Source organism: Stegodyphus dumicola, chromosome 2 (genome assembly GCF_044657685.1).
Source record: "Stegodyphus dumicola isolate Sdum_Otavi_A_Nest chromosome 2, ASM4465768v1".
NCBI lineage: Eukaryota > Metazoa > Arthropoda > Arachnida > Araneae > Eresidae > Stegodyphus > Stegodyphus dumicola.
Genome location: NC_140769.1, coordinates 16404642 through 16428735, shown reverse-complemented (window position 1 = coordinate 16428735; position 24094 = coordinate 16404642). Strand labels below are relative to the sequence as shown.

General features: G+C 31.5%; 1 protein-coding gene across 1 annotated transcript in view; it reads right to left on the bottom strand.

Annotated features, from left to right (window-relative positions):
• Positions 1-24094, bottom strand: part of Mhcl (Myosin heavy chain-like) — a 260663-nt gene that overhangs the window by 209189 nt on the left and 27380 nt on the right. Inside the window, exons 10-14 of the mRNA XM_085810468.1 lie at positions 23926-24070; positions 20853-20994; positions 18205-18303; positions 17660-17852; positions 4038-4263 (exon numbers count right to left, since the gene is read on the bottom strand). Coding sequence (XP_085666594.1) covers positions 4038-4263; positions 17660-17852; positions 18205-18303; positions 20853-20994; positions 23926-24070 — 805 coding nt within the window. The remainder of the gene's footprint in view (positions 1-4037; positions 4264-17659; positions 17853-18204; positions 18304-20852; positions 20995-23925; positions 24071-24094) is intronic.

Here is a 24094-nt window from a genome sequence, read left to right as displayed (position 1 = left end):
GGTTACCCTATCTTTACAATGATATTAAAGCAATTGGATTGAGTTTCTTGATGATACAGTGGTAGCTCGATATATGCCCACTTTGAAACATGTCCAATTTGGCATACATCCTGTTTTGAATGTGGAAATTTTGTTTGGTGCAAGATATTTGTTTGGAATAAAACTCACATTTGATGAGTCACAACTGCATGTACTACACTTGTTTACCTCTTTAGAGACAGTACTATGATTGCCCATTAGTGTCAGTACACCTGTTGCTACTATTTAGTAAACTATACCTCTACACAATAAGTCTGAATTTTAAAATGATTTTGTGTTTTTTCGTGTAAATCATTTGACAATGACGCGGTTCCAGCATGCGTTCAAAAGCCATATCGTAAATTAATTTTAAAATGAGCATATCTTTAGAATTTCCAATGCGTAGTCTCGTGCGCTAGAGATAAATGAGTTTTAAGAAAGTTAGTGAAAAGAGACAAGCAATGAAGTAAGTTACTAGGATCAGAAAAAAAAAGGGGGGAAGGAACAACAACAAAAAAGAAAAAAAAAAAACTGAAAGGTTTCAGATTTTAAATTAAGTCCAAAGGAGATTTTTTTTTTTTTTTTTTTTTTTTTTTATGTTTTGTGTGTTACCTTTATTTATTAAATATTATGTTCTATGTACTCAAACAATAAAATTCAGTTCAACAGCCATATTGTAAATTAATTTTAAAATTAACATATCTTTTGAATTTCCGATGGCACAGTCTCGCGCTCTGGAGATAATTTTTTTTTCGTATGGTGTTGCCATTTTTGCTTTGAAATCATTTAGTTTTTTAATCAAAAATTCGTTGAAGTGTTACAAAATATGAAATTGATAATAAAACAAATTTCAGATTCAAATTAGGGCCTCCACATGCCCATATTCTATGGAAGATTATGTTATTTAAATTTTGATGGCTCTAGGTACTATTATTTTATTACAATGCGAGAAACATACATACATTTATGCAGATACTTCAATATTTAATTTCTTTAAATATATGACAGGGTGATATTATATGGTGGCAACAATTCGAAAAGTGATACAGCCTTTTAAAGTTTTAGACGGAAAATGCCAAAACGAAATTAATAATCCTTCAGGGCAAATTGTCCCTTTGGACTAAAAAAAAAAAAGATTGCTGAAAAGCATGAGGATGGTATGCGTATCTGGGATTTAACTACTGCATACCGTATGCTGAGGATAAATGTGTACAGCTGCGAAAAAGAAAGATGCTATTTAATCGGCTTAAGTTGCAAAGGGGGTGAAAGTTATTACCAAAGACCAGAAATATTAGAGCATGTAGAAAAATTGCTTTTGATTTGGAAAGGAGAAAAACATTTATACACATTACATATATTATTAGTATACCTTTCATCCACTTCATTTGTTTTTTAGTATTAAATAGTGCTATAAAAATAACAATAGATTTTTTTATAAGACCAAATTCATTATTTTTCCTTTATTTCTTACTGAAAAAGTTCACCTGGTATCTGTCCAAGAATCTGGAATGGATTAATGATGTACACCAAGGTACCATTGTATGTCCACATAGTGTGTTCCATGATAAAAGGGAGGTTTTGTAAAATTTCCAGAGATATCACTATCCATTCCTCTTGAATTACTATCCACAACCCAACAGTTGTGACAGGTCCACATTCAGAAAGAGTTCTTTCTCAAGGAGTAAAGGGACAACTTATGAAGTGTGGCTAAGTCTTGCAATTTTATTCTTTGACAGTCACTGGGATAGAAAAATAGAATTTCTTCTGTTAATACTAGACTGTAAATACAGTGGTTAGTAATGCCAGTTGCCGTATCATTGCACCCTGGGATTAAATCGTGGAATAGGCATGGCTGTCTGTAGAGTGTCTGTATAGCACGGGAGCATATAAAGTGTGCTGAAAGACAAGTGACACATCGAAAGAAAGATGAAAGACCCTTAGTTTCATGCCCACAATGCTCTCTTAAAATTGCAGTAGAGCAACTACACAGTTAGTGCAGTGAGACTATACCTGTATGACCCAGTGGTGAAATTCTGGTGTCGCACCCTCCTCAACTATCACCTGTAGTCATCAATGCTTTTTTCAACTTTTCTTATTTTTAATTTCCTCACTGTAGGAGAAACCTGTTACTGAAATATTCTTGGCATAATCAGAACCAAGTTTTTCTCTTTATTTGACTACTAAACATACTTTTTCTTCTTGCAGTCATCTACATTAAACAGAGTTTCATATGTGATCACAATATATTCCCATTTATCTCCTGTTAAAGAATGTTCATATGAAACTCCACAATATTTTTTGTTCAGCCTAGTGCCATGACAAAATTTTGAGAACATTCTTTCAGGGTTTTCAAGCTGAAAACTTTGTTTATTACTGCTGTGTTTAAAGATTCTGCAATCATAGATTTTTGTTATTACCAAAGATCTCTCAAGTTTATTTCACAATCTGTTTGTATCTTCTTAAAAATGTGTTTTGGTAACTCATGGCAAGGTATAATTCTAAAACTATACTCGCAGTATAAATATCATTAATAGAAAACTAAAATTTAATGAAGAAAAAAAAATGTTTTGAACATGTTTTAGGCTGGATACATAGGAAAGCACTTAAACATGTTGGAATACATTTAAGGTTATACTTCTTGCAATACTATAAACTGGACTTTTATATTCAAGAAATAAATTCTACTTAGACTACTACTACTACTGCTAAAACATTTGCATTTTCTAGCTATTTATTACATGACCAAATGAATTTAAGCTTTCTATGGAACAATAATCTACATTATTTATGCTTAAATAAGACTCACTCAGGAGAAAACTGTAGGAAATTTACTAACTATATGAATTTTAGATATGTAAGTAAAAATAAGAGCTGTGGAAATTAATAGAAAAATACCAACAGAATGGAGGTAATACTAGTAATCAGACATAAAATTGATTTAAGCACATGGCTCTTGACAATGCAGCCCCTAATAATGATGTAGCTTGCAATGTACCACTTTTAGTTAATTATTTATTTATTAGATGGTGCTAATAAAGCACTGTTTTTAAACATGAAAATAAATACAAATAATTAAAAGTAAAATTATTAATTAAATAATCTATTAAATTTTTTATTTCACTAAATTAAATCCCTTCCAATTTTACAAAACAAAAGAAAAGAAGAAGGTTGTATTTGAATTTTTATGAGTCACTGAACCATATACATTATGAATGTCATGAAGCATGGCCAAAAAAATCTCCAATCAAGCTTCTACAAAATAATGTAGAAATATTTGTGGTGTGCTATCTCGCATATTGTGTAGAACATTTAGCTTCAAAATGCAGGTGGTACTAATACTAATGGTATTGCAGATGATTCTAAAACAATGGTTTAAAAACCAATTAATTTAGCAGCATCATTTAAAAAAATAAAAATTAATAACAATAGCTTGGATGCTATGCGTTTGAACTTGACAACAGCAGCACTAGTTTCTCTCTCCACCCAAACCCCCAACTAAATGGAATTAACATGTCTGAGCAAAGAACTCAAACACAGTTTTATACAGAGAATGATCATTAGATTTTTGACTAATGAAGACAGCATTCCATCTCAAATTTATCTGAGACTTCAAAATTAATTTGGAGATGATTTAGCACTAATGGATTTTACTTCTCTTTGGGTCAAATTAAAGAATTTTTATAAATAAATTCAAATTACTGACACTGCAGAAAAATGGTTCAACCAGCAGTCAAATAAACTTCCTGAGTGTTAGAACAAGTGTAATGGCAGGTGACTAGATGGAAAAATGATGTGCAAGTCATTTCCAAATGAACATTTTAATGTCGCCTTTGGACACCAAAATGGACATACACCACTGCTTCTGGCATATAAAGTTAAGTGGAAAAAAAAATTATTTTTAGGTTTTGAACAGTATTACTAAATTGATAATCATGTTTATTCTATTAGATAAATAAATTTACTTCAGCAAGAATTTTTCAAGCACAATGCTGTTATATTATTTATTATAGAATACAAACCTTTCCCACAATAGTTTGTGCAAACTTTATCTAAGAACGACTTTTCGCTGGCACCAGGAAATAAGGATTCCTCATCTAAGAGCCACAAGAGACCTCGTTTTCCAATTTCTCGAAGATCGGCAGTTGATGCACGAACTGCTCCTTGTTGAGGCGTATGATCTATCACATCAATCAAAGGACCTGGATTACTAATATGGAACTCTTCCTTGTTCCATTCAATATTTTCCTGCAATTAGAATAAATATGATTTTAATTAGTTAGCCTAAATTTTAAATGGACCAGAAATTATGCAGACATATAAGAAAAGAATTATAGCAACCAATACATTAATTTACATGTAAATTAAGTAATAATTTACATGTAAATTGTAAATACTTATGATCAAAATCAGTTTTTTCACAAGAAAATATAATTGTAAAAAACCAGTTTGAAAGCAAATTTCTACATTGGTACATGACTACCATAATTATTTTTAGTAGATTACATACACACTGAAGCATAAAAAATGTCTACTATAATACTAGGACCAAATAATTACATTATTCTCAACAATTAAAATTTTTTTTTTAAATCCTGGGTTTGAAATCCATAAATGAATGGTTCAGTTTTCCTGACCCAGTGGTTATTTTGTCTATTCTGACATCAAATTATGATGCATATTTCATTTTATTGCATTTTTTTACTTCAACTGAATTTTACCTCTAAGAAGATTTCAGATTTTAATACTATCCTTTAACACCATGCTAGCAATACTTGAAATAAACTTTAAAGGTCTTTTTTAGTCTTAGTAACTTAAGCTCAACAATAAATACAGGTACATTTAAATTGTTCATCAGTGCCATCTTCATCAGATTCTTAATAATTTAGAATCTGAAAAAGTATTACACACTATCGTACAAATATTTTTCATTCTGTTCTTTTTGGGAAACTAAGGTTCTAAATGATCTAGTTCTAAAAATTTACTAATTTTGATCAAAAAGTTCTTAACAAATTATTGTAATTATGCTTGTTGTAAGTACAGGAATTAAAATGATGTGATAAAATACATCATAATACACTCCACATAATTCCATATTTTCGAAATAAAATCAAATGCAGAAACAAAATATGTCACATGACAGCAAACTTATTTCAGTAAAATTATTAACTAAATTCTAAGCCAGGATCATAACAAAAAAACAAAGACAACATTAACTAGCAAAGAGCTGTTAAAATGATTATAATTCTACCCATAATATCATAATTCTGCTCATAATGATATTGGCGCCAAAGATAATTTAGTTGAAATAAAAAATTATTACAAAACTAATAATACATGAAATTTTAGTAAAAGAAAAAAAAAAAAAAAAAAGGAGGGAATCGTTTCTTGAACATTGATTCTAGGGCTCCCACACAAAAATTTTAAAAAAGAAGGGGGGGGGAAACTTTGATTGCAACTTAAAAAAATCCTGGCGGAGAACTAGTCTTCATCATACAACACAGCACCATAAATAAGGTATAATATTAACACTAAATATATTTTATTTAATTGTAAGCAGATTTTTCATCCATTCGTTTCCCTCCTCATATGTTAAAGTAAAATTTTTGATGTTCTTGCATTTTTTAAACCATTCTTCTCACCTTTTATGACAAAATCCTTGCATAACTACTTTAACCAATTTTACGGAGGATGTTTACACATTTTTAGAACAATTTTGGGGTTCTTTAGCTAATGTTTAACCATATCAGCATTATAGAAGAAAATTACATATAGAATGAAGGCTTTCATATTTAATACACATGAAAATTTCAGCCAGTTTTAATGTATCCAATTTTGGGTTGGATGTATATTGGAAGGAAAGGAATCAAAAAATAAAAGTGAGAGAGTTGTTGTTGTTGTTTTTAATTATATTCAAGAAAATACTATTGACATTTTGAGGAACTTTGAAATTTCAGGGCTAAATGTGCAACACTTGAAGGAATAAAAGGTAAAGAGTATTTTTTAAAATGTTTCATCCAACAGCCTTTTTTTTGGGGGGGAGGGAGGGACTATAAGTCAGCATTGTAATTTTCATGATACCAAGTAACCAAAAAAGGTTCATGCCACTGAAAAAAAAAAAAAAAAAAAAGAGAGAGAGAGAGAGAGAGAGAGAAATTCAAACGGAAAATGTCAGCAACCGTGTTGGGAATGACATCAGATGTTCACATTCCAATTAACCATAACACAGTACAAAGCTGCAAGGCATATCAAAAGCATTTCTGTAGGAAAGACTGAACTGCTATGAAGTGAACCTGCAAGTGTCAAATGATGTTTCACAGCCATGTTTACTTTATGAGTTCTTATTGGGCATCATTAGAAGTTACTTGGAAAACATGCTTTGAATTTAGAGAGGCTTGAAAGTGTTTCAGTCAATTTGCATCAGGAGATGAACAGCCTCCAGGACAAGCCTTAAATTTTACATCCATCCACTATCAAGGAAGGGCAGCTGAAGGAGGACATTGAATATAATCTGCATCAAACACGCAAAGAATTTGTACAATGGTTTGGAGTGTCAGAGGAAACCATTCAATTGTATCTGCACAACCTTAGGAAAACATGGAATCTCAATAAGCGGGTTCCTCTTCTGACCAACGAAACAAAACTCCAATGGTTCATCATTTTCTCTTCACTTCTAATACAATAAGAAAGCCCCATTCCTGGAACAGATTTTGACATACAATGAGAAATGGGTGTTATACAATAACCACAAAAGAAAACATCATTGATTGTATCCTGGTTTGGTGGTATTTGCCCCCCAAAGAAAACACTTTCCACTATCCATTTTGGATTTAAACTGACAATAAAGGAACTAATGTATCCCCTTGTTTGATAATAATTTTTATTACATTGCCAAGGGATACCCAACAGTGGCTGAGTGGTAAAGTCGTTAAACCCTGGTAGATCTATATGGGTTCAATTCTAGGTGAATGGGCTGCCTGCATAGGCATTTTCATGGTTTTCACCATGCAACATGGATATGAGCCAGTTTCTCTTAGAAAATCTTCTACAAAAGCATTGCTACATCTAGGCAGATAGCCCTAGTGCTTTGCCATCATCAAACAAATGTAGCTGAGCCATGGAATAACCAATGTGTTTGTGCTAATTTGCGAACTTTATGTTAGGTAGTATCTATAACATCCTGAACTTTTAATCTTTCACTGGTATTGGGGAAATAATGAAAGTTATCTTTTATAACCATTTCTAGATATGATGTTAGTATTTTAACTGAATGATTAGCACATAATGCAAAAGAATAGCAAACATATCTCATATTAAATGCTAATGGTACATCTCTTTTTAGCAATGAGCAGATCCATTCTTTGTACCCATCATAGTGGTAAAATTTTCACTTCCACAGCCAATCAGATTACTTATTGAAATGCTTTTTCTATAAGCTCTTTTATCTAACATCAAAAGTTAGAGTTTGTGATACAAATGTATTTTCATCTATTATCATTGAAATTTTTCTGCATATGGTAGAGATGCATAAATTTTCATGATAGGCTATGCCATTTTGTATAAAATATGACACTTGAGTTGCCTTCACCTACACTTGTTTTGCAATATTGCTATAATGAAATGCTTTTTTACATGCTTCTATAAGATGATTATATTCTGCAGACGGAATATTATGCTTAAACATGAGAGCAGCAATTTTTAACTTTACTTTTGCCTATTTCTTCTTTCTCTGTAGATTTCTTTCTCTTGTTGAACTTGTCTTAGCACTTTTTTTTTTTTTTTTTTTTTGTTATTGTTTAATTATATTTTTTATGCTACTAACAGTAAATTATTGGCATTCTTTAATTTCACTTTGCAACATAGTAAAATTCACTTTTATTATTACTGTCACCTTTATCATTACTGTCATTATCATTTAACCAATACTTTATTCTAGATTTCATCATTCATGTCTAAAATTTTCAGGTACCACAGCTTACTCACTTTTTTTGGGGGGGGGCAAGTTTTAGATATTCTAGGTGTGGCTAGTTAGTAGTTATCTTATTTAAAAATGATAAACAAAATAAAAATTATAAAGCACTAAGTTAATAACCCAAAACAGAAATAATCACTACAATTTAAAATTATGTTATCAATATACATAGCATGTGAATAAATGTAAAAAATCACACCAAATAATGCAATAATTGCATGATAACGAAGACTGAGCAGTAAAGGTCTTTTGCCTCTCAATAAGCTGTGAGTATAACACGATTAGTAACACAAATGAAACTTATAGGTTAGAAACCAGTAAAAATTTTGAAATCCTTCTTATTTGTAATATTTTGTATAAGCACTTAAAATATTACAACTTATTATCATTACTACTAGAATAGATAATTAAAAAATTGTAAACGCTATTAACTGCCTTAAATTTTACTATATTTACAAGATATTAAAATAAATTAATATTAAAAATTGCAGGGAAAAAACTCAGATAATGAGATATTTATATCTATCAAGTCAGATAACATTTTTTCCCCTTTTCTTTTTTTATTTTCTTCCCTTTTTTTCCGGGGGCGGGGAGAGGGGAGGTGTGCATGGGGGCTCTGATTCTATCACACATCAATGAATAGTTTCTTTCCTGTAAAAAACAATTACTGCATGAATTTCCTTGTTAAAAAATCTGATGTGTACACCACATGACTTCCTTGTACAGAATATTAAATTATGCACATTTTTTCTTGCATTTCATTTAAACTTATCGGATTGAATTAAATCTACTTCGCCGACAACGCATAAACCACAATAGAATAAATGCATTCTTTAAAATTCACTTTAGTATTTGTTTACCATAGCGACACTCTGGCGCTAGATTCCCTTAACAGCATTATATTTCGTTCATATTATAACTCATAATGCACAAAATTTATATCATTTAAAGAATAGAATTATCTAATTGTTGCCATATGTTCTATTCAAATACTATAATAAAGCTAGAATGATGTATAAAAGAAATTAAGCAAAAAGGAAACAGTTTTTCACAGACGATTGAGTATTTCTCATTCAATTAATTCAGTTCTCACTTCACGTGAAGGCAAAAATACATAAAAACTCAAAATATCTATATTAAAAACTACGAAGTAAATCTTAAACACTTATTTTCTTGAAAAAATTCCAGAAAGGATTAAGCATGATTTAATTGGCAATACTAAATGAAGGCGTTATCTTTGTTGTTGTGAAGCTAAGTTTCTCTAGATTGGCAACAAATCCACTAGTCTGCTGTTTCAAATGTAAACAATCAATGGCCGCCATAAAAAAAAAGGCTTAGCGGCACTTAAACAACTTTAAAATTGTTGATAATTCTAAAAATATTGCATACAGATTTACTAAAGGCATAAAAACCTTAACCGGAAGATAAAAACAACATAATTGAATCATTTTTAAAGCAAAAAATGTACAATTTACAAACATATAAGAGTAAAGAAACTGAGATCACCGAGCTGGGTAACAGAGTGGATATATATATAAATGTATTTATATACGTTTGGTGTGGCCGATTGCAACCAAAATACGAGGTGCACATCTACATGTTATAGCAGTCCTACATACAAAATTTCAACGTTCTGAGGCTACTCATTTTTGAGTTATGCGAGATACGTACGTACATACATTCGTACAGACGCCACAAAAAATTCTCTTCAGAATTAATTTTAAAGCAGTTTTATAATTTTTTTGGAGGAAACAAATCTTTTATTCTACTCTTACGTACAGATATCACACAAAAACATCGTGAAATTGCATTCTATAGCGGTTAAAATGGATATTTTCGTTGAAATATGCTGCCTGAAACTTTTCGCGATTACAATACTTCCTTCTTACTTCGTACAAGGAAGTTAAAAAGGGGAAAAATAAAAAAATATTCACAGAGCTGTATCTTTCAAGATATATAATAAAAAAATATGCATTGTATTTTCCCACAGATTTTATAAACTCATCACACTGATTAACTATATGACGTAAAAATACACATGCCTTCTTTTATGCAATAACTCATGACTTAATGAATGTATAAATTATATCAAGTAAAAAGTAAATGTTTTTTGTCATGCATTCTACAAGGGCAATACCAAAAAAAAGGTCTCCTATATTTTTAGATATACAAAGAACCGTTTATTTTCTATAATTGCTACATCACTTTAAAGATTGAAGAATGCTTTATTTTTCAACATATTCGCCATTTCGGTCGATGCACTTTTGTAGACGCTGTGGCAGTTTTACAATGCCCATGTCATACCAGCTTGCCGCCATGCCCTTCAGGAAGCGTTGAACCTCATCTTTCCAAGAAGTCCAAGAAGTTATCCTTTTCGTCTCCATAGTGGCGAAGAAATTCGCAGGAAGAATCAATCCGTTGCCATTTGTGATCTTCTGTCAGCATACGCGGCACCCATCTTGCACACAACTAGCGATATTGCAACTTTTCGGTTAAAATCCTGTGGATGGTGCTTCTGGAAACCTCAGAAACCAAACTGCAGAGAGCATCCAGAGTGATCCTCCGATCTTTATGTACGAGTTCCTCAACTTTCGCGATTGTCTTGTCAGCAATTGACGGCCTCCCACTCCTTTCTTCATCATGAATCGGCTGTAAACTCTCTACACCACTTGCGAACGTTTTTGACATCTATGCACGACTGTCCATACACTTCTGTAAACAGGCAGTGAATTTCAACTGGTTTAACGTCTTTTGCGTTCAATAATTGAATAACTGCGCGCACTTCGCACTTGGCGGTAACGTTCATCGGGAGCTCCATTTCGAATGGCTGCCAAGCCAAGACTGAGCATCCGAGCGAAGCACCTGCGTGCTTATGTGATAGCGGAGAAAGCACCACTCACAGGAGTGTTGCCAACAACCGTATTAAAACTTTCTCTATGTCCCCAAAAAATAGGAGACCTTTTTTGGGGGGATTGCCCTCGTACAATAAAGTATTAAAACCATACAAAATATTCATACATCAAAAAGTCTGCAATTTAAATAATGCGTAACAATATGAAAAACTTAGCAAGCAAATAACGTCAGAAAATACACAGCCAATGAATGCATAGAGCAGGTCTAACAGCATACAGGAAATATGTGCTCAAAAGATATAAATTAAATTACAAGCCTGTTGGGTCAATTCAGATTGTTTATGCTATAGTGCTATTTGCATTAGTTCATGAAAAATGCTGCAAAGGTTCATCTAAATTTTTTTATGTGTTTAATACAATGTTTGTACTTGTGTATTAACCAGTATCTATTGCCAATTCAGAAGTCAAACAACAAAAATCAGCGTTATATTTACAAAATTTTTCACAGGACTAGTTTCGATGGTTTTACCAAACCACCATCCTCAGCTGCAAAACCGCAAATGAACAAGATAGGAAATAATGATTAGATAAGATAAGAAAGCCTGGATAAGAATAAGCAAGTGGCGCCATCTGTTGGTGAAACCAAAACTAAAACATACTTTCTTTAAAGGCCGAAGGCAAATTTGGATTGGAATTAGGATCGTTAACTAGAACAGAAAGATTTTTACGAATGTGAAATGCCTCTAGAAAATCCAGTTCTCCAATGGAAGATGTTTTTTGAATAATTTTGGCAGCAGAAAAATTGAAAGTGTAATTTTCGGACCAACAATGTTGAGCAACAGAAGACTTCTGGGTTTCCTTTTTTCTAACGTATGCCTCATGTTCCTTGATGCGAAATTTTAAGGCTCTCTTAGTTTGGCCAATGTAAATTAAACCACACTGGCAAGGAATCCTATAAATACCCCAGGAATTCATATCCGGAATGGGGTCCTTGAGTATGGAACTCGGAATTTTATTGATGGGAGAATAAACAACCTGAAAGTTAAATTTCTGCAAAATATGTGCAACTTTGTAGCTAATTGATGGAAAGAAGGGAATGACAACAGAATTCTTATAATCTCCTAAAACAAGAGTGTGCCTTTTAGTGTGTTGATATGAGAATTTTTTAACTGCTTGATTAATAATGTTGGGTGAAAAGCCCCTGTCAATAGCTATTGCTTTTAAATAATTTAGTTCTTCATCAAGGGCTAATTTGGAGGAGCAAACTTGAAGAGCACGGAAAACATAGGAATAAAATGAAGCTAACTTTTGTTTAGTCGGATGACATGATTTAAAGTGTGGTGGAAGGCAAACTGATGAAGGTTTACGGTAAACCGTAGTACTGAAGTTGGATGTGTTACGTGTGACCAGAATGTCGAGAAACGGAAGAGAATTGCAAGTCTCAAGTTCAAAAGTGAACTGAATAGCAGGATCAATAGAATTCATTGTAGGAAGAACTTTATTTAAATCATCTTTATTGCCTTCAAACAGGGTAAAAGTATCGTCTACGTAGCGGAACCATGCCAGGAATTTTAAAGTTTCAAACAATTTTGATTCATAATAATCCATGTAGATATCAGCCAGGATGGGACTGAGGGGGCTTCCCATGGCTAATCCCTCAGTTTGCTTGTAATATTTATTTTGGAAAACAAAATGTGTTTGTTTCAAACAGAGTTGAGTGAGAGAAATTAGCTCATCAATTTCGATGCAAGAGAAACGAAATTCGCGAAGTCTGGTTTCTAGACATCTTAATGCACCCTCCACTGGGACATTGGTGAATAATGATTTTACATCAAAAGAAACCATGAGTAAATTACTAGGAGAAATGTTTTTGACCTTTTTAACAAACTCTATTGAATTTTTTATGGTGTAAATGTTATTGTCTAATAGAGTTGAAAATCTAGAAACTAAATATTTAGCTAATGGATACGAGGCAATACCTAAATTTGATACAATAGGGCGGAAAGGAATACCACTTTTATGAATTTTGAGAAGAGCATATAATCTGGCACAATTCGCAACAGATGGGATAAGCGAATGTTTTAAGTTACTTGAAATGATTTGCAAAGATTTGATCGCAGTTTTTATTTTTGACAAGTCCGAAGGTGTAGGATCTTTAGGGATTGGATTATACGGTCCTTCGTTTAAGAGTTTAGTGACACCATCAATGTAAGTGTTCTTATCCATGACGACTATCTGGCCACCTTTGTCGGCCTTTGAAATGATAATATCCGGGTTAGAATGAATTTTGCGCATTGTAGCTCTTTCTCTCGCAGTTAGATTTGGTTTCAAAGGTTTATTATTGAATTTCACATTATGAGCGATAAGATACCTAATCATTTCTTTCTGTGAATCTGAAACTTTACTGAACTTGAAAGCTTTTTCGATAGGAGCCAAAATCTTTGGAATCGAGGGTTTACAGGTTTGTGAGAAGTTAAAATTATATTTTAGAATTCTCTCTTGTTCTTCTGAAAGACTAACATTAGAAATATTAACTATTGGCTTGATGTTTACAATGGGGAGATTTTTTGAACTACTTGAACTGGAAGACTGTAAAAGAAGTTTTTCGAATTTAACTGCAAGGGTGTTTTTATGACGGTTAACTACATTCTCCGTTCTAGACCAAGACTTTTGTTCAAGTGCAGTGAATTTTGGATATGATTTAGCGAGTTCCAAATGAAGCTTATAGAGTTCATGTTCAATTTTGGACAATTGTTGACATGTATCCCTTATGACGGACCGAAGTAAGGCAAGCTTGCAATTTAACAGAATTCTTGAAACGTGACTCGAAGGTTTTTGATTAGATTTGATTTGAATAAAACTGGGGATCAATTTTTTACATTTACATTTAAGTAAAAAGTCAAGATGATTCAGGAATTTTCGTCGTTTCAGGCGTAATTTAGTGAAACGACTAACGGATAAAGGCATGATAAACAATGCAGAAAATCAAACTAAATTAACTAAGCAATAATAAAGCACACACAAAACATCAGAAAAAACTGAATAGAAAACAAAACGTTTTGAATGAATAGAAAATTATATGAATAGAAAACAAAACGTTTGTAAGCAAAATGCATGAATTCAGACAAGCAAAGCACAATATCCAAATATACAAAACATAAATATAACTTGAAAATTGCAAAAAAGTACTTACCGAAACTCATGCAATCGCAAAATGGCGGCCACACCACGTGCGAAAAAGAAAGCAAAAAAATAAGCCTGTTTGGGGCTTCTATAATTAAGACACAATAACACGCTGAATAAATACCAATTCAGAAGTCAAACAACAAAAATCAGCATTATATTTACAAAATTTTTCACAGGACTAGTTTCGATGGTTTTACCGAACCACCATCCTCAGCTGCAAAACCGCAAATGAATAAGATAGGAAATAATGATTAGATAAGATAAGAAAGCCTGGACAAGAATAAGCAAGTGGCGCCATCTGTTGGTGAAACCAAAACTAAAACATACTTTCTTTAAAGGCCGAAGGCAAATTTGGATTGGAATTAGGATCGTTAACTAGAAAGGTTTTTACGAATGTGAAATGCCTCTAGAAAATCCAGTTCTCCAATGGAAGATGTTTTTTGAATAATTTTGGCAGCAGAAAAATTGAAAGTGTAATTTTCGGACCAACAATGTTGAGCAACAGAAGACTTCTGGGTTTCCTTTTTTCTAACGTATGCCTCATGTTCCTTGATGCGAAATTTTAAGGCTCTCTTAGTTTGGCCAATGTAAATTAAACCACACTGGCAAGGAATCCTATAAATACCCCAGGAATTCATATCCGGAATGGGGTCCTTGAGTATGGAACTCGGAATTTTATTGATGGGAGAATAAACAACCTGAAAGTTAAATTTCTGCAAAATATGTGCAACTTTGTAGCTAATTGATGGAAAGAAGGGAATGACAACAGAATTCTTATAATCTCCTAAAACAAGAGTGTGCCTTTTAGTGTGTTGAGATGAGAATTTTTTAACTGCTTGATTAATAATGTTGGGTGAAAAGCCCCTGTCAATAGCTATTGCTTTTAAATAATTTAGTTCTTCATCAAGGGCTAATTTGGAGGAGCAAACTTGAAGAGCACGGAAAACATAGGAATAAAATGAAGCTAACTTTTGTTTAGTCGGATGACATGATTTAAAGTGTAGTGGAAGGCAAACCGATGAAGGTTTACGGTAAACCGTAGTACTGAAGTTGGATGTGTTACGTGTGACCAGAATGTCAAGAAACGGAAGAGAATTGCAAGTCTCAAGTTCAAAAGTTAACTGAATAGCAGGATCAAGAGAATTCATTGTTGAAAGAACTTTATTTAAATCTTCTTTATTGCCTTCAAACAGGGTAAAAGTATCGTCTACGTAGCGGAACCATGCCAGGAATTTTAAAGTTTCAAACAATTTTGATTCATAATAATGCATGTAGATATCAGCAGTATCTATTGATCAGCTACTACAATCTACTTGCGCCTTTTTTGGCAATGAATTAATTATATTTTCAAAATCAGCAAATGGATAAAACACTTTTTTTTTTTTAAATTTCTAGTGAGTACTGTCTTGTAATCACATTTAAAATTATTTCATATTATTATCTACTTGCTATTACTAAAATCTAATAATTTGATTACTAAATATTACTAAAATCTACTTGCGCCTTTTTTGGCAATGAATTAATTATATTTTCAAAATCAGCAAATGGATAAAACAGTTTTTTTTTTTTTAATTTCTAGTGAGTACTGTCTTGTAATCACATTTAAAATTATTTCATATTATTATTTTAGCAGTTTCCCACTGCCTCCATTTTCACTCTGTTATATAAAAAGGCAAACAATTTCCCTCGGTTAATTTCCAATTCTTATTCAAATACTTTGTTGAGTATTGTTGACATTACATTTCCACTATACATCTTCTGCCACATACAATTCCATTGCATAAAAATTGGAATACTCATAACTTTTCCGCAAAATAGTACATGCCTGGGGGGCAGGGAAATTGCACCTGCTTTATTTCTTGGCAAATGCAGTAAACACATGATGGGAAACAAATTAAAAATTAATATGAGAGAAACAAATATCATCTTGAAAATTTTCTGATGGAAAGGATTACCAAGAAATGATATAATGGAATATTCACTTGCACTTTGTCTGCAATTGACAATGAAATTAAAAAAAAAAAAAAAAAAGGAGAAGCCATATTTACTCTCCCTTAGCCAGCCCCCTCAAAAAAAGGGAAGAAATAAAGAACTAAAAAAATGCATCTTTCCAAAAGAAGCTGGAACAGCTTCAAGGGCTAAGCAATCATGAGGGCTACAGCAGGTCTAGAATAAGTTTTGTTTTGGGATCATATAAAAGGTTCTCGAGGATCCACAAGAGCTGCCACAAGTACAGCAACAAATTTGCAATCTATTCTTTAAAACCACTGTTTAGTGTTATGAAGTGCCATTTCAAAATGGCAAAAGATATTTCATCTTTGGTGTGCATTCAGTGACCTAACTTCTATAGACTGACAGCAATGTTTGCTCTGGTATCATTGTGACAGAGTTTCTAATTTGTCAGACTGGAACTTTTACTTCAGCAAAGACTGAAATTCATTAATAAACAGCAATGAAGTCTTTGTTTCACATGGTCTACAGAAAGTTTAGGTTGACGAGACTAGTCAATACTATTTATTCCATTTTTTTTTTTACAGTGGCATACATCTACCACATAAGGATTACCTTCACAATAATTTAATGGTTCAGTGTTATACTAACAACATCCTGTGTCTGATTCTAAAATTATTCTAACTCTAATTAGCAATTCTAAAGATTTTCTCTCCCCTAAATTCTGCTGCACTGGCTCTGGCACTAGTCCAAGGCTGATCTGAATAACAAATCAGTTGTTCTCAATTCAAGCAACACTAAATATAAAATCTTTTCTCTTCTGAGTATCATTTTAAAACCTGTCCTTTGCATATGGAAAGAATTGCATATGGAAAATTTCTCCTCATCAACACACAAGAATTTGCAGAGCAGTTAGCTGAAGTCTGCAATCATCATCAAGTGTAATGTCAACATGTGTGTGTGGAGTCATTTCTTTAGGTGCTATGTGTTAATGCTAGTGCCATGATGAGAAAAAATAATAATAAATAATAATGTACACAGTTGTCATCATGGAAATAAAATATCAAGCAGGTGTAAAATCAACAATGTTTCAATGTAGAACATTTTGGTTTGAGACGTATGCCATCCAGAAAGGTGACAGCCAAATTATCAATCATACAGATTTATGCTAATAAAAAAACTGTTTTTCACTGCGGAGCTACTTTAACTACCACTGAAAGAAAATTAAGAATTATGACTCTCCACAAGTTTTCTGAAGTAAAAAATATCAAATGCACATACATAGAGCATACAAAAAAATTTCTAAAAAAAAGTTATTAGTGGTCTTCTGGAGGTCCAGATTTCAGACTTTGTACTGTAATATATGACAGTTCTGGCTGTAAGTTTGCTCGTTAAATGGTCACATTGTTGTCCAACTTTAATCAGAGCTTCGTCATAGTCTCATCATCACTCATGCTAAATTTCATAATGATGAAAAATTTTCCAGATCTGTGGATTTTTATACTACATGTACATGACCCTTATCATCCCCTTATATCCAACAATAATATACTATGGCATACATAATATGTTTAATTAAAAAATATTATTCTTTGATAAAAATAAATTAAAGCACAATCTGTAAATATAACATAAATAATTTTTTTATATAAAATACATATATAAAATTAAATAACTGCATCACCTGAAGATATCGTTCTTGCTGAGTGAGGAAAGTAGTATCATGGAAAAGTAACTGTAATTTTTCTTGACAGTAATTATGGCATAAATCTTCTAAACCAGCTCCCATGACACGTCCACATGTTGCAGGATTCTGAAATCCAGGACAATCCAGCAGGTGAACAGAAGCCATGCTTCTGCCACCACCACTTAAAGCCCTGAAATCATTTGATTTATTTCACCAAAGAAAATATATATTATGGCTGTCAGTCACATTTTTATTAATAATATAATTGCAGAAAGGAGGCAAAGTTAAATTAAACTTTTTTTAAAATTAAATTATATTAATTTTTATTCAAATTACTTCATTTTTATATAAGTGAAACATTGTCTTTGTTGCAAACTCTAACTAAATAATTTTAAAAGAATTTTAAAGACTAATGGTAAAAATTAATCTAAAAGCATACATAACAATTAGAAATTATCTTTACCTATAAATATGCACACATATAAATATCGTGTGAAAGCTGTTAATTAAAACAATTTTAAATGCATTATACAAAAACTAACCTGTTTATCAAGTACAGAAGAGCACTGAAAACCTCAGCATACAAACCAGAAACCATAGCTTGTAGACATTCAATAGCCTCAACAGTTCCATCAGATGACCTACAAAAAATACGTTTACTGTCACAATATAAAATAGTCATGCAAATGTAGAACATATATTAAGTCTTTGATACTGCTCTATTCAGGATTTCTGAATGATTTCTTTTATAAAAGGCTAAATAGTTCTAAAAACTTGATGTCATTAAATTTTAAAACACTGTATGGCTACATTATAAATAAGGCATTGTACAAGCAGACAATAGTAAATCTGAAGAGAAAAAGAAAAATACATATATATATTCCATTATTTGTTCTATAACATTATGTAAAAATTAGAAACTCTGATCAAGAGCATTCTGAAGTAGTTGAAAATAAGTCAGTGCAGTGCCTCATGCTAACGATTCATAAACACATACTGAAGATTCAAATGTCACTAAACTATCATAAAATCATTCAATGAACTGGTTCTAAAGACCAAATGTCAAATCATCCAAAGAACCGATTTTTGTGCAGTTGCAGAAATTCAGAAAATTCTAGATCTTTCAAAAGAAACAGCTAATTACATCTATAAAGGATATGCTTTTAATATGAAGTTAGTAGTTTCTTGGAAATTCCTGATATCCATCAGATTATTAAATGTGATACTTTTGCCTGTATTGCAGTTAACCACATCTGATAAGGAGCAACAAGCATAAATTTTCTATACAGAAATGAAACAATAAGTGCATGCACATAATTACAAATATATTTGTGTTAATAAAGATTTCATATGGCACCAAACAGTTAATTACTACTAATTAAATTATTAAATGTGATACTTTCAAGCTTTCATACTATTCAAGTCTAAAAAAAATAAGGTACATAAAATTTTCCACATTTCACTACTACAATTTTTACAATTTATTACAATAATACTAGAGCATAACCTAATAATTTGACATTACGTACTTAAAAAAAGTACTTCTAAGTATTTACTTCAGATAATACTAGTTTTATAGTTCCATATAAGGTTAATTTGAAATAAAATACAAAAAATTATGTCCTGACATTTTTTTAACATTTAGTCTAAATTCTGTTTTGATGAAAAGGAATTTTTTCAGAAATTCTATACTTTTCTCTTAAATTATGATGATGAGCAAACCTCTCTCAGATATAAACACAGATGTTTGTAATGTACAGTATCTTTGCAGCATAGGACACTTGTTGAAGTAAAAGTTCCCCTAGAGAGACTGGTAGAAGAGGAAAAGATATGGGAGAACATTGAATGAATTACAACAGAGTATCTTTATCATAACTGGGACATAGTTGAATTGATTATCATCTAAAAGGTCCGACTAGCATTTATAAGGTGCATACCGTCTTGCTAAAAACAAAAGATAGACTCTTTCTTTTAACCATGATGAATTCATAGTCCTAAGTAATAAAGAATAAGTAATAACAACAGCAATTCTACTACTTAACTGTTCTTAAGCAAGATATGCTCACCTAACAAGTCCGTTCACTAAACGGTACTTCGTGAATGTTGATGAGGTATCATTCTGACATAATCAACTTACACAAGGACAGATTTAGAATTAACAAATTTTATTTATTCACTTTAGAAGAGGTATATAACTAAAGTGAGAATTAATAAACTGGGAGGTTAATCATTGACACTAACTTGGGCAATTTGCTTTAAAATTTACAACTAACAAAATCAAATCTTCTCAAATAAAAATCTAGTTTTTCTCTCAGCTAAAAGGAAACTTCCCAACCTTGAGTGGCAACTGGAGTATATGTGGCCTTCAGCTTTTTCCAAAGAGATCAACGCTAGCAATTAATAGAAAGGCATTTCTTCCCGCAATAAGGCATGAGTTGCAGTTAAACTTTGTTAGTTTTTAAATTATTTTGCATGTGGTTTAATTTAACAGACTTCTCATGTAAGCCAACATACTCCATGTTAAATCAAACAGAAGATAGCACAATGCCTAAATTAAGCTTAGTTATTAGTAAAACTTGAAAATTTTAAGTAAATGCTTTGTTATGATAATTTATACACCTAATTACCACTTTCATTTGGTTTAAAAGTATGAGACTGTATCACTGAAATAACTCATTTGATAAACTATAGAGTTTGTTTTATTTGATTACGGCAAAACACAAGGGTTATTTGCCTAACAGAACGTACAACATTGTGGCAGACTTTCTAACGGAAATTTGTTTGTACTTGCATTACACATGAAAGCCATGATAAGACCCATGAACCAGCCCATTCGCTTGGAATTAAACCCAGGTCAAACTACCAGCATTCAGCAACTTTACTGCTCGGCCACTGGTAGGCCACAAGCCACAGAAAGTACATTTACTAGCAAGCCTAATCATAATTTTAACAACTTTTCTCCTAAACATTCTACAGAATTAGAGAAAATAGGATAATATAAGATTCAAAATCTTCAACGAAATTTTATTTTCCATAACATACCATGGATGAGATTAATTATTTGGTTCATATTCTAAATGCCTTTAGAATATGAACCAAATAATACCAATATCAGCAATCTTAATCAATTACAGAATTGATTAAGATAGCTGATATTCATTCAGATTGAGTAAGAAAATACAAAACTAACCTAGGTGACACTTTTCCTGAAACAGGACCACTGTGATCAGGAGAAAAAATACTTTTAGCAAGATCTTCTACAGAACAACCAAGAAGAGAAGCAGCCCTTTGTGCACTTTGTGGCCTCAAAAACTGTAAACGTCCATTACTTCCTGAAAATAAATTTTTAGTTGTATAGCTTTTTATTTCTTAGATTAATAATTGTTATTATAATCATTACACCTTCAGATAACACTGTTCAGACCATAATAATACATTCTACAAATGAATGTCCATCATACAGAGCTGTAAATTTCCAGACTCTGCATAATGAATTATCTATCAATCAGGTACCACTTAGCGGCAACCATAAATGTTGGCAGGAAATCTAACTAGAGGTTGACAACCATAATGATACATAAAGCTTCATGAAAAAAAAATTGTAATAACAGTATTGTATCATAATATAATTAATACAATGTTTAATATGAGTATAGCCTTGCATTGTGAACACTGCACGGCTTTTCATGATACACTTACAAACAGGTTACAATATTTGGTAACCTGAGCCCTCTTAACAGAAAAGTACTGAATAATTAATTAATTTATCTTTACTGAAAATAACAGAATACATAAACTCAGTTATCTTTTAGGGACTAATCATAATTTTACATCGTTTCCTATGATTAATAAGATCTAAAGATTTTTAAAAAATTTAAAAAGAAAACCCTTTGATTTATGAGAGGATATCCAAAAGTTGGAACTATTTTTTAAGCGACTATATTACATTTTACAGTTTCTTCTTATCCACAGACATGAAACTTGTAGCAGTCTTTACATGAAATGTTTCTTTTTTCTCAAGGACACATGCTTTTTTTAGGGGGGGGTCACAAATCATAAAAATGACAGGACAGTATTGAGCATAATCACTCTAAGGAGAATGATGCCATTTGGCAAAAGACTAAGTAAAAAAGACAAGCAGGACATTAACAAAATGCTTGCTTGCTGTGTTGTCATTCTGCTTATTTGGGAAACACAATGTATAACAGTATGATTTATTGCTGATACTGCAGCTTACTAACCATACAACTGCAGAAATACAGGTGAAGAAGGGTATATTACTACTGCAGCAATTTGTTAACCACAAGACTGTGGGATTGCTAGGTTGATAAAGAGCTTTTTATTTTCTCCTCATTTCAAAGATCCTTCTTCCCAACTTTTTTTTAATCCAACTAAGAACTGGGTTGTTTAAAAGAGAATTTCAAGTAGCCATAAATAAATTTTTAAGGACAACTTTAAATCAACTTCATAATTAACAGCTTAAAAAGAAAAAATTTCAGCACTGAAAGAGTTCAGTAAGTTGACAATTTGAGTTAACAGTTAACTTTTTAAATAATAGTATACATTGTTTACATAGGATATGAGAAATTTCACCTTTCCAACACCATCAAAAACACTTTTCATACTTAAGTATTAAAGCTATAATCTTGGTCACTCTAGTAATTTTTTACAGAAGAAAATAATTACAACTCAGAGAAAAAAAAAATATTTATTACATGCATACATTATTTTATGTTTTAATTTGGTATTTATCTTAAAAATCAATCAATAAATGTACATACAAATCAGTTTTTGTTGGTTTAGTTTTGGTGGAAATTTCATGATGATCGATTTAAGAATTCATGCAGAAGAATTGTTCTTTTTAAGTGATTTTGCAACAAATTACTGTATTTCAGCAAAAATTTTATTATTATTATTATTATTATTATTTTGTTGTTGTTGTTGTTTTTGTTTTTCATTGCTCATAAATGCCACAAGCGTATATTTTAAAATTTATGCTTGGGGTAATAATTTTATGCTTGTGGTTACAATGGTAATTTTACGCTTTCAAAGACAAAACTATCACAGTTTGTCTTCTTGGCATAAAAAGAAAAGAATGCATATGAAAATGGCAATGTTGCTTATTAAAACTAAAGAATTGTTATGTGCTTGGTTTTCAGAATTTGGCACATATTGAAAATTTGACTATGTCTATTAAGGTGGTTGTACCACCTTAGTAGAAACATTAGAAGTACCATATATATATATAGCCTGCTAAATATGTCATTCAGAAGTAGCATATATACACATATATTTCATATTTCGTTTTTATTTATTTTTCTTTAAATTTCATCAATTTTTTAAAGTGGGGTTTAGCTTGTCTGTAATGTTTCGGTTTCAACATTTTTAAATTCTATGTTGCATTTATATGATTATTTGAAATTTATTAATTACAAATTTCAATTTCTGGTCTTTGTGAAATATTAGTTCTAAATTTCTTACTTTATATATATATATGTATATATATCTTTTTTATAATCTTCCATGTTTATTTCAACTTTACTTTGAATTCGATTTCATAATGACAATTTCCAATGTTTAATTTCTACAAATAATATAGTACTCAAATACATAAAGATGATAGTGTCGGGGACGGTTACTCGAGTTTTACAGGATTTCTCTACAGTAATTGATTTTTACTCCAAATTGAATTGACTAAAATGCTTCATGAGAATAAGTTCTTTGAGTAGCAACTATTCGCGGAATTATTTGGCCTGACTAGAATTGCCGATTTGGCTTTAACTTATAACTCGAGTAAAGACGAAACACTTTCATATTAACGTATTTTTATCAATTATTGTTCATTGAACGGGAGTTGGTTTGTTCCCCTTGAAAAGTCAACTAATTTCCGATCAATGACAATAATTACATGTTTTAATTTTTCCTTTTACAATTGAAATATTATTCTTCGTGATGATTTAACTCCAGTCCCCGTTAAAACATTATTAACATTTTGCTTTCAAATTACTTCTAAACATCTTTCAAAATATAACTTACCAGTATGGATGCACACTTTTAAAATAATTCTACTTTAATTAAACTTAGGAGATAATATAATCAATTAATCAATACTGTTTAGGAAATAAATTATTATTATACATATATATATATTATCCACCTTAGCAGACATCCACTATACATATAATCTGCTAAATATGTGATGAATATGCTAGACTGCTTAATAGCACATCAGATTTATATAAATTTAACACATGGTGGCATACCTTTGCAAGCACTTGCAACTCCAAGATGGTAAATGGCAGCCAGTACACACCAAATAGCTTTTGATTCAGATTCTTGAACTCCTAGTGTTTGAAATGCTGCATTTATGTATGCCCAGGAGAGACAAGCACGTTTCTGATCTTCATCCTAACATTTCGAAGAAACATTTTC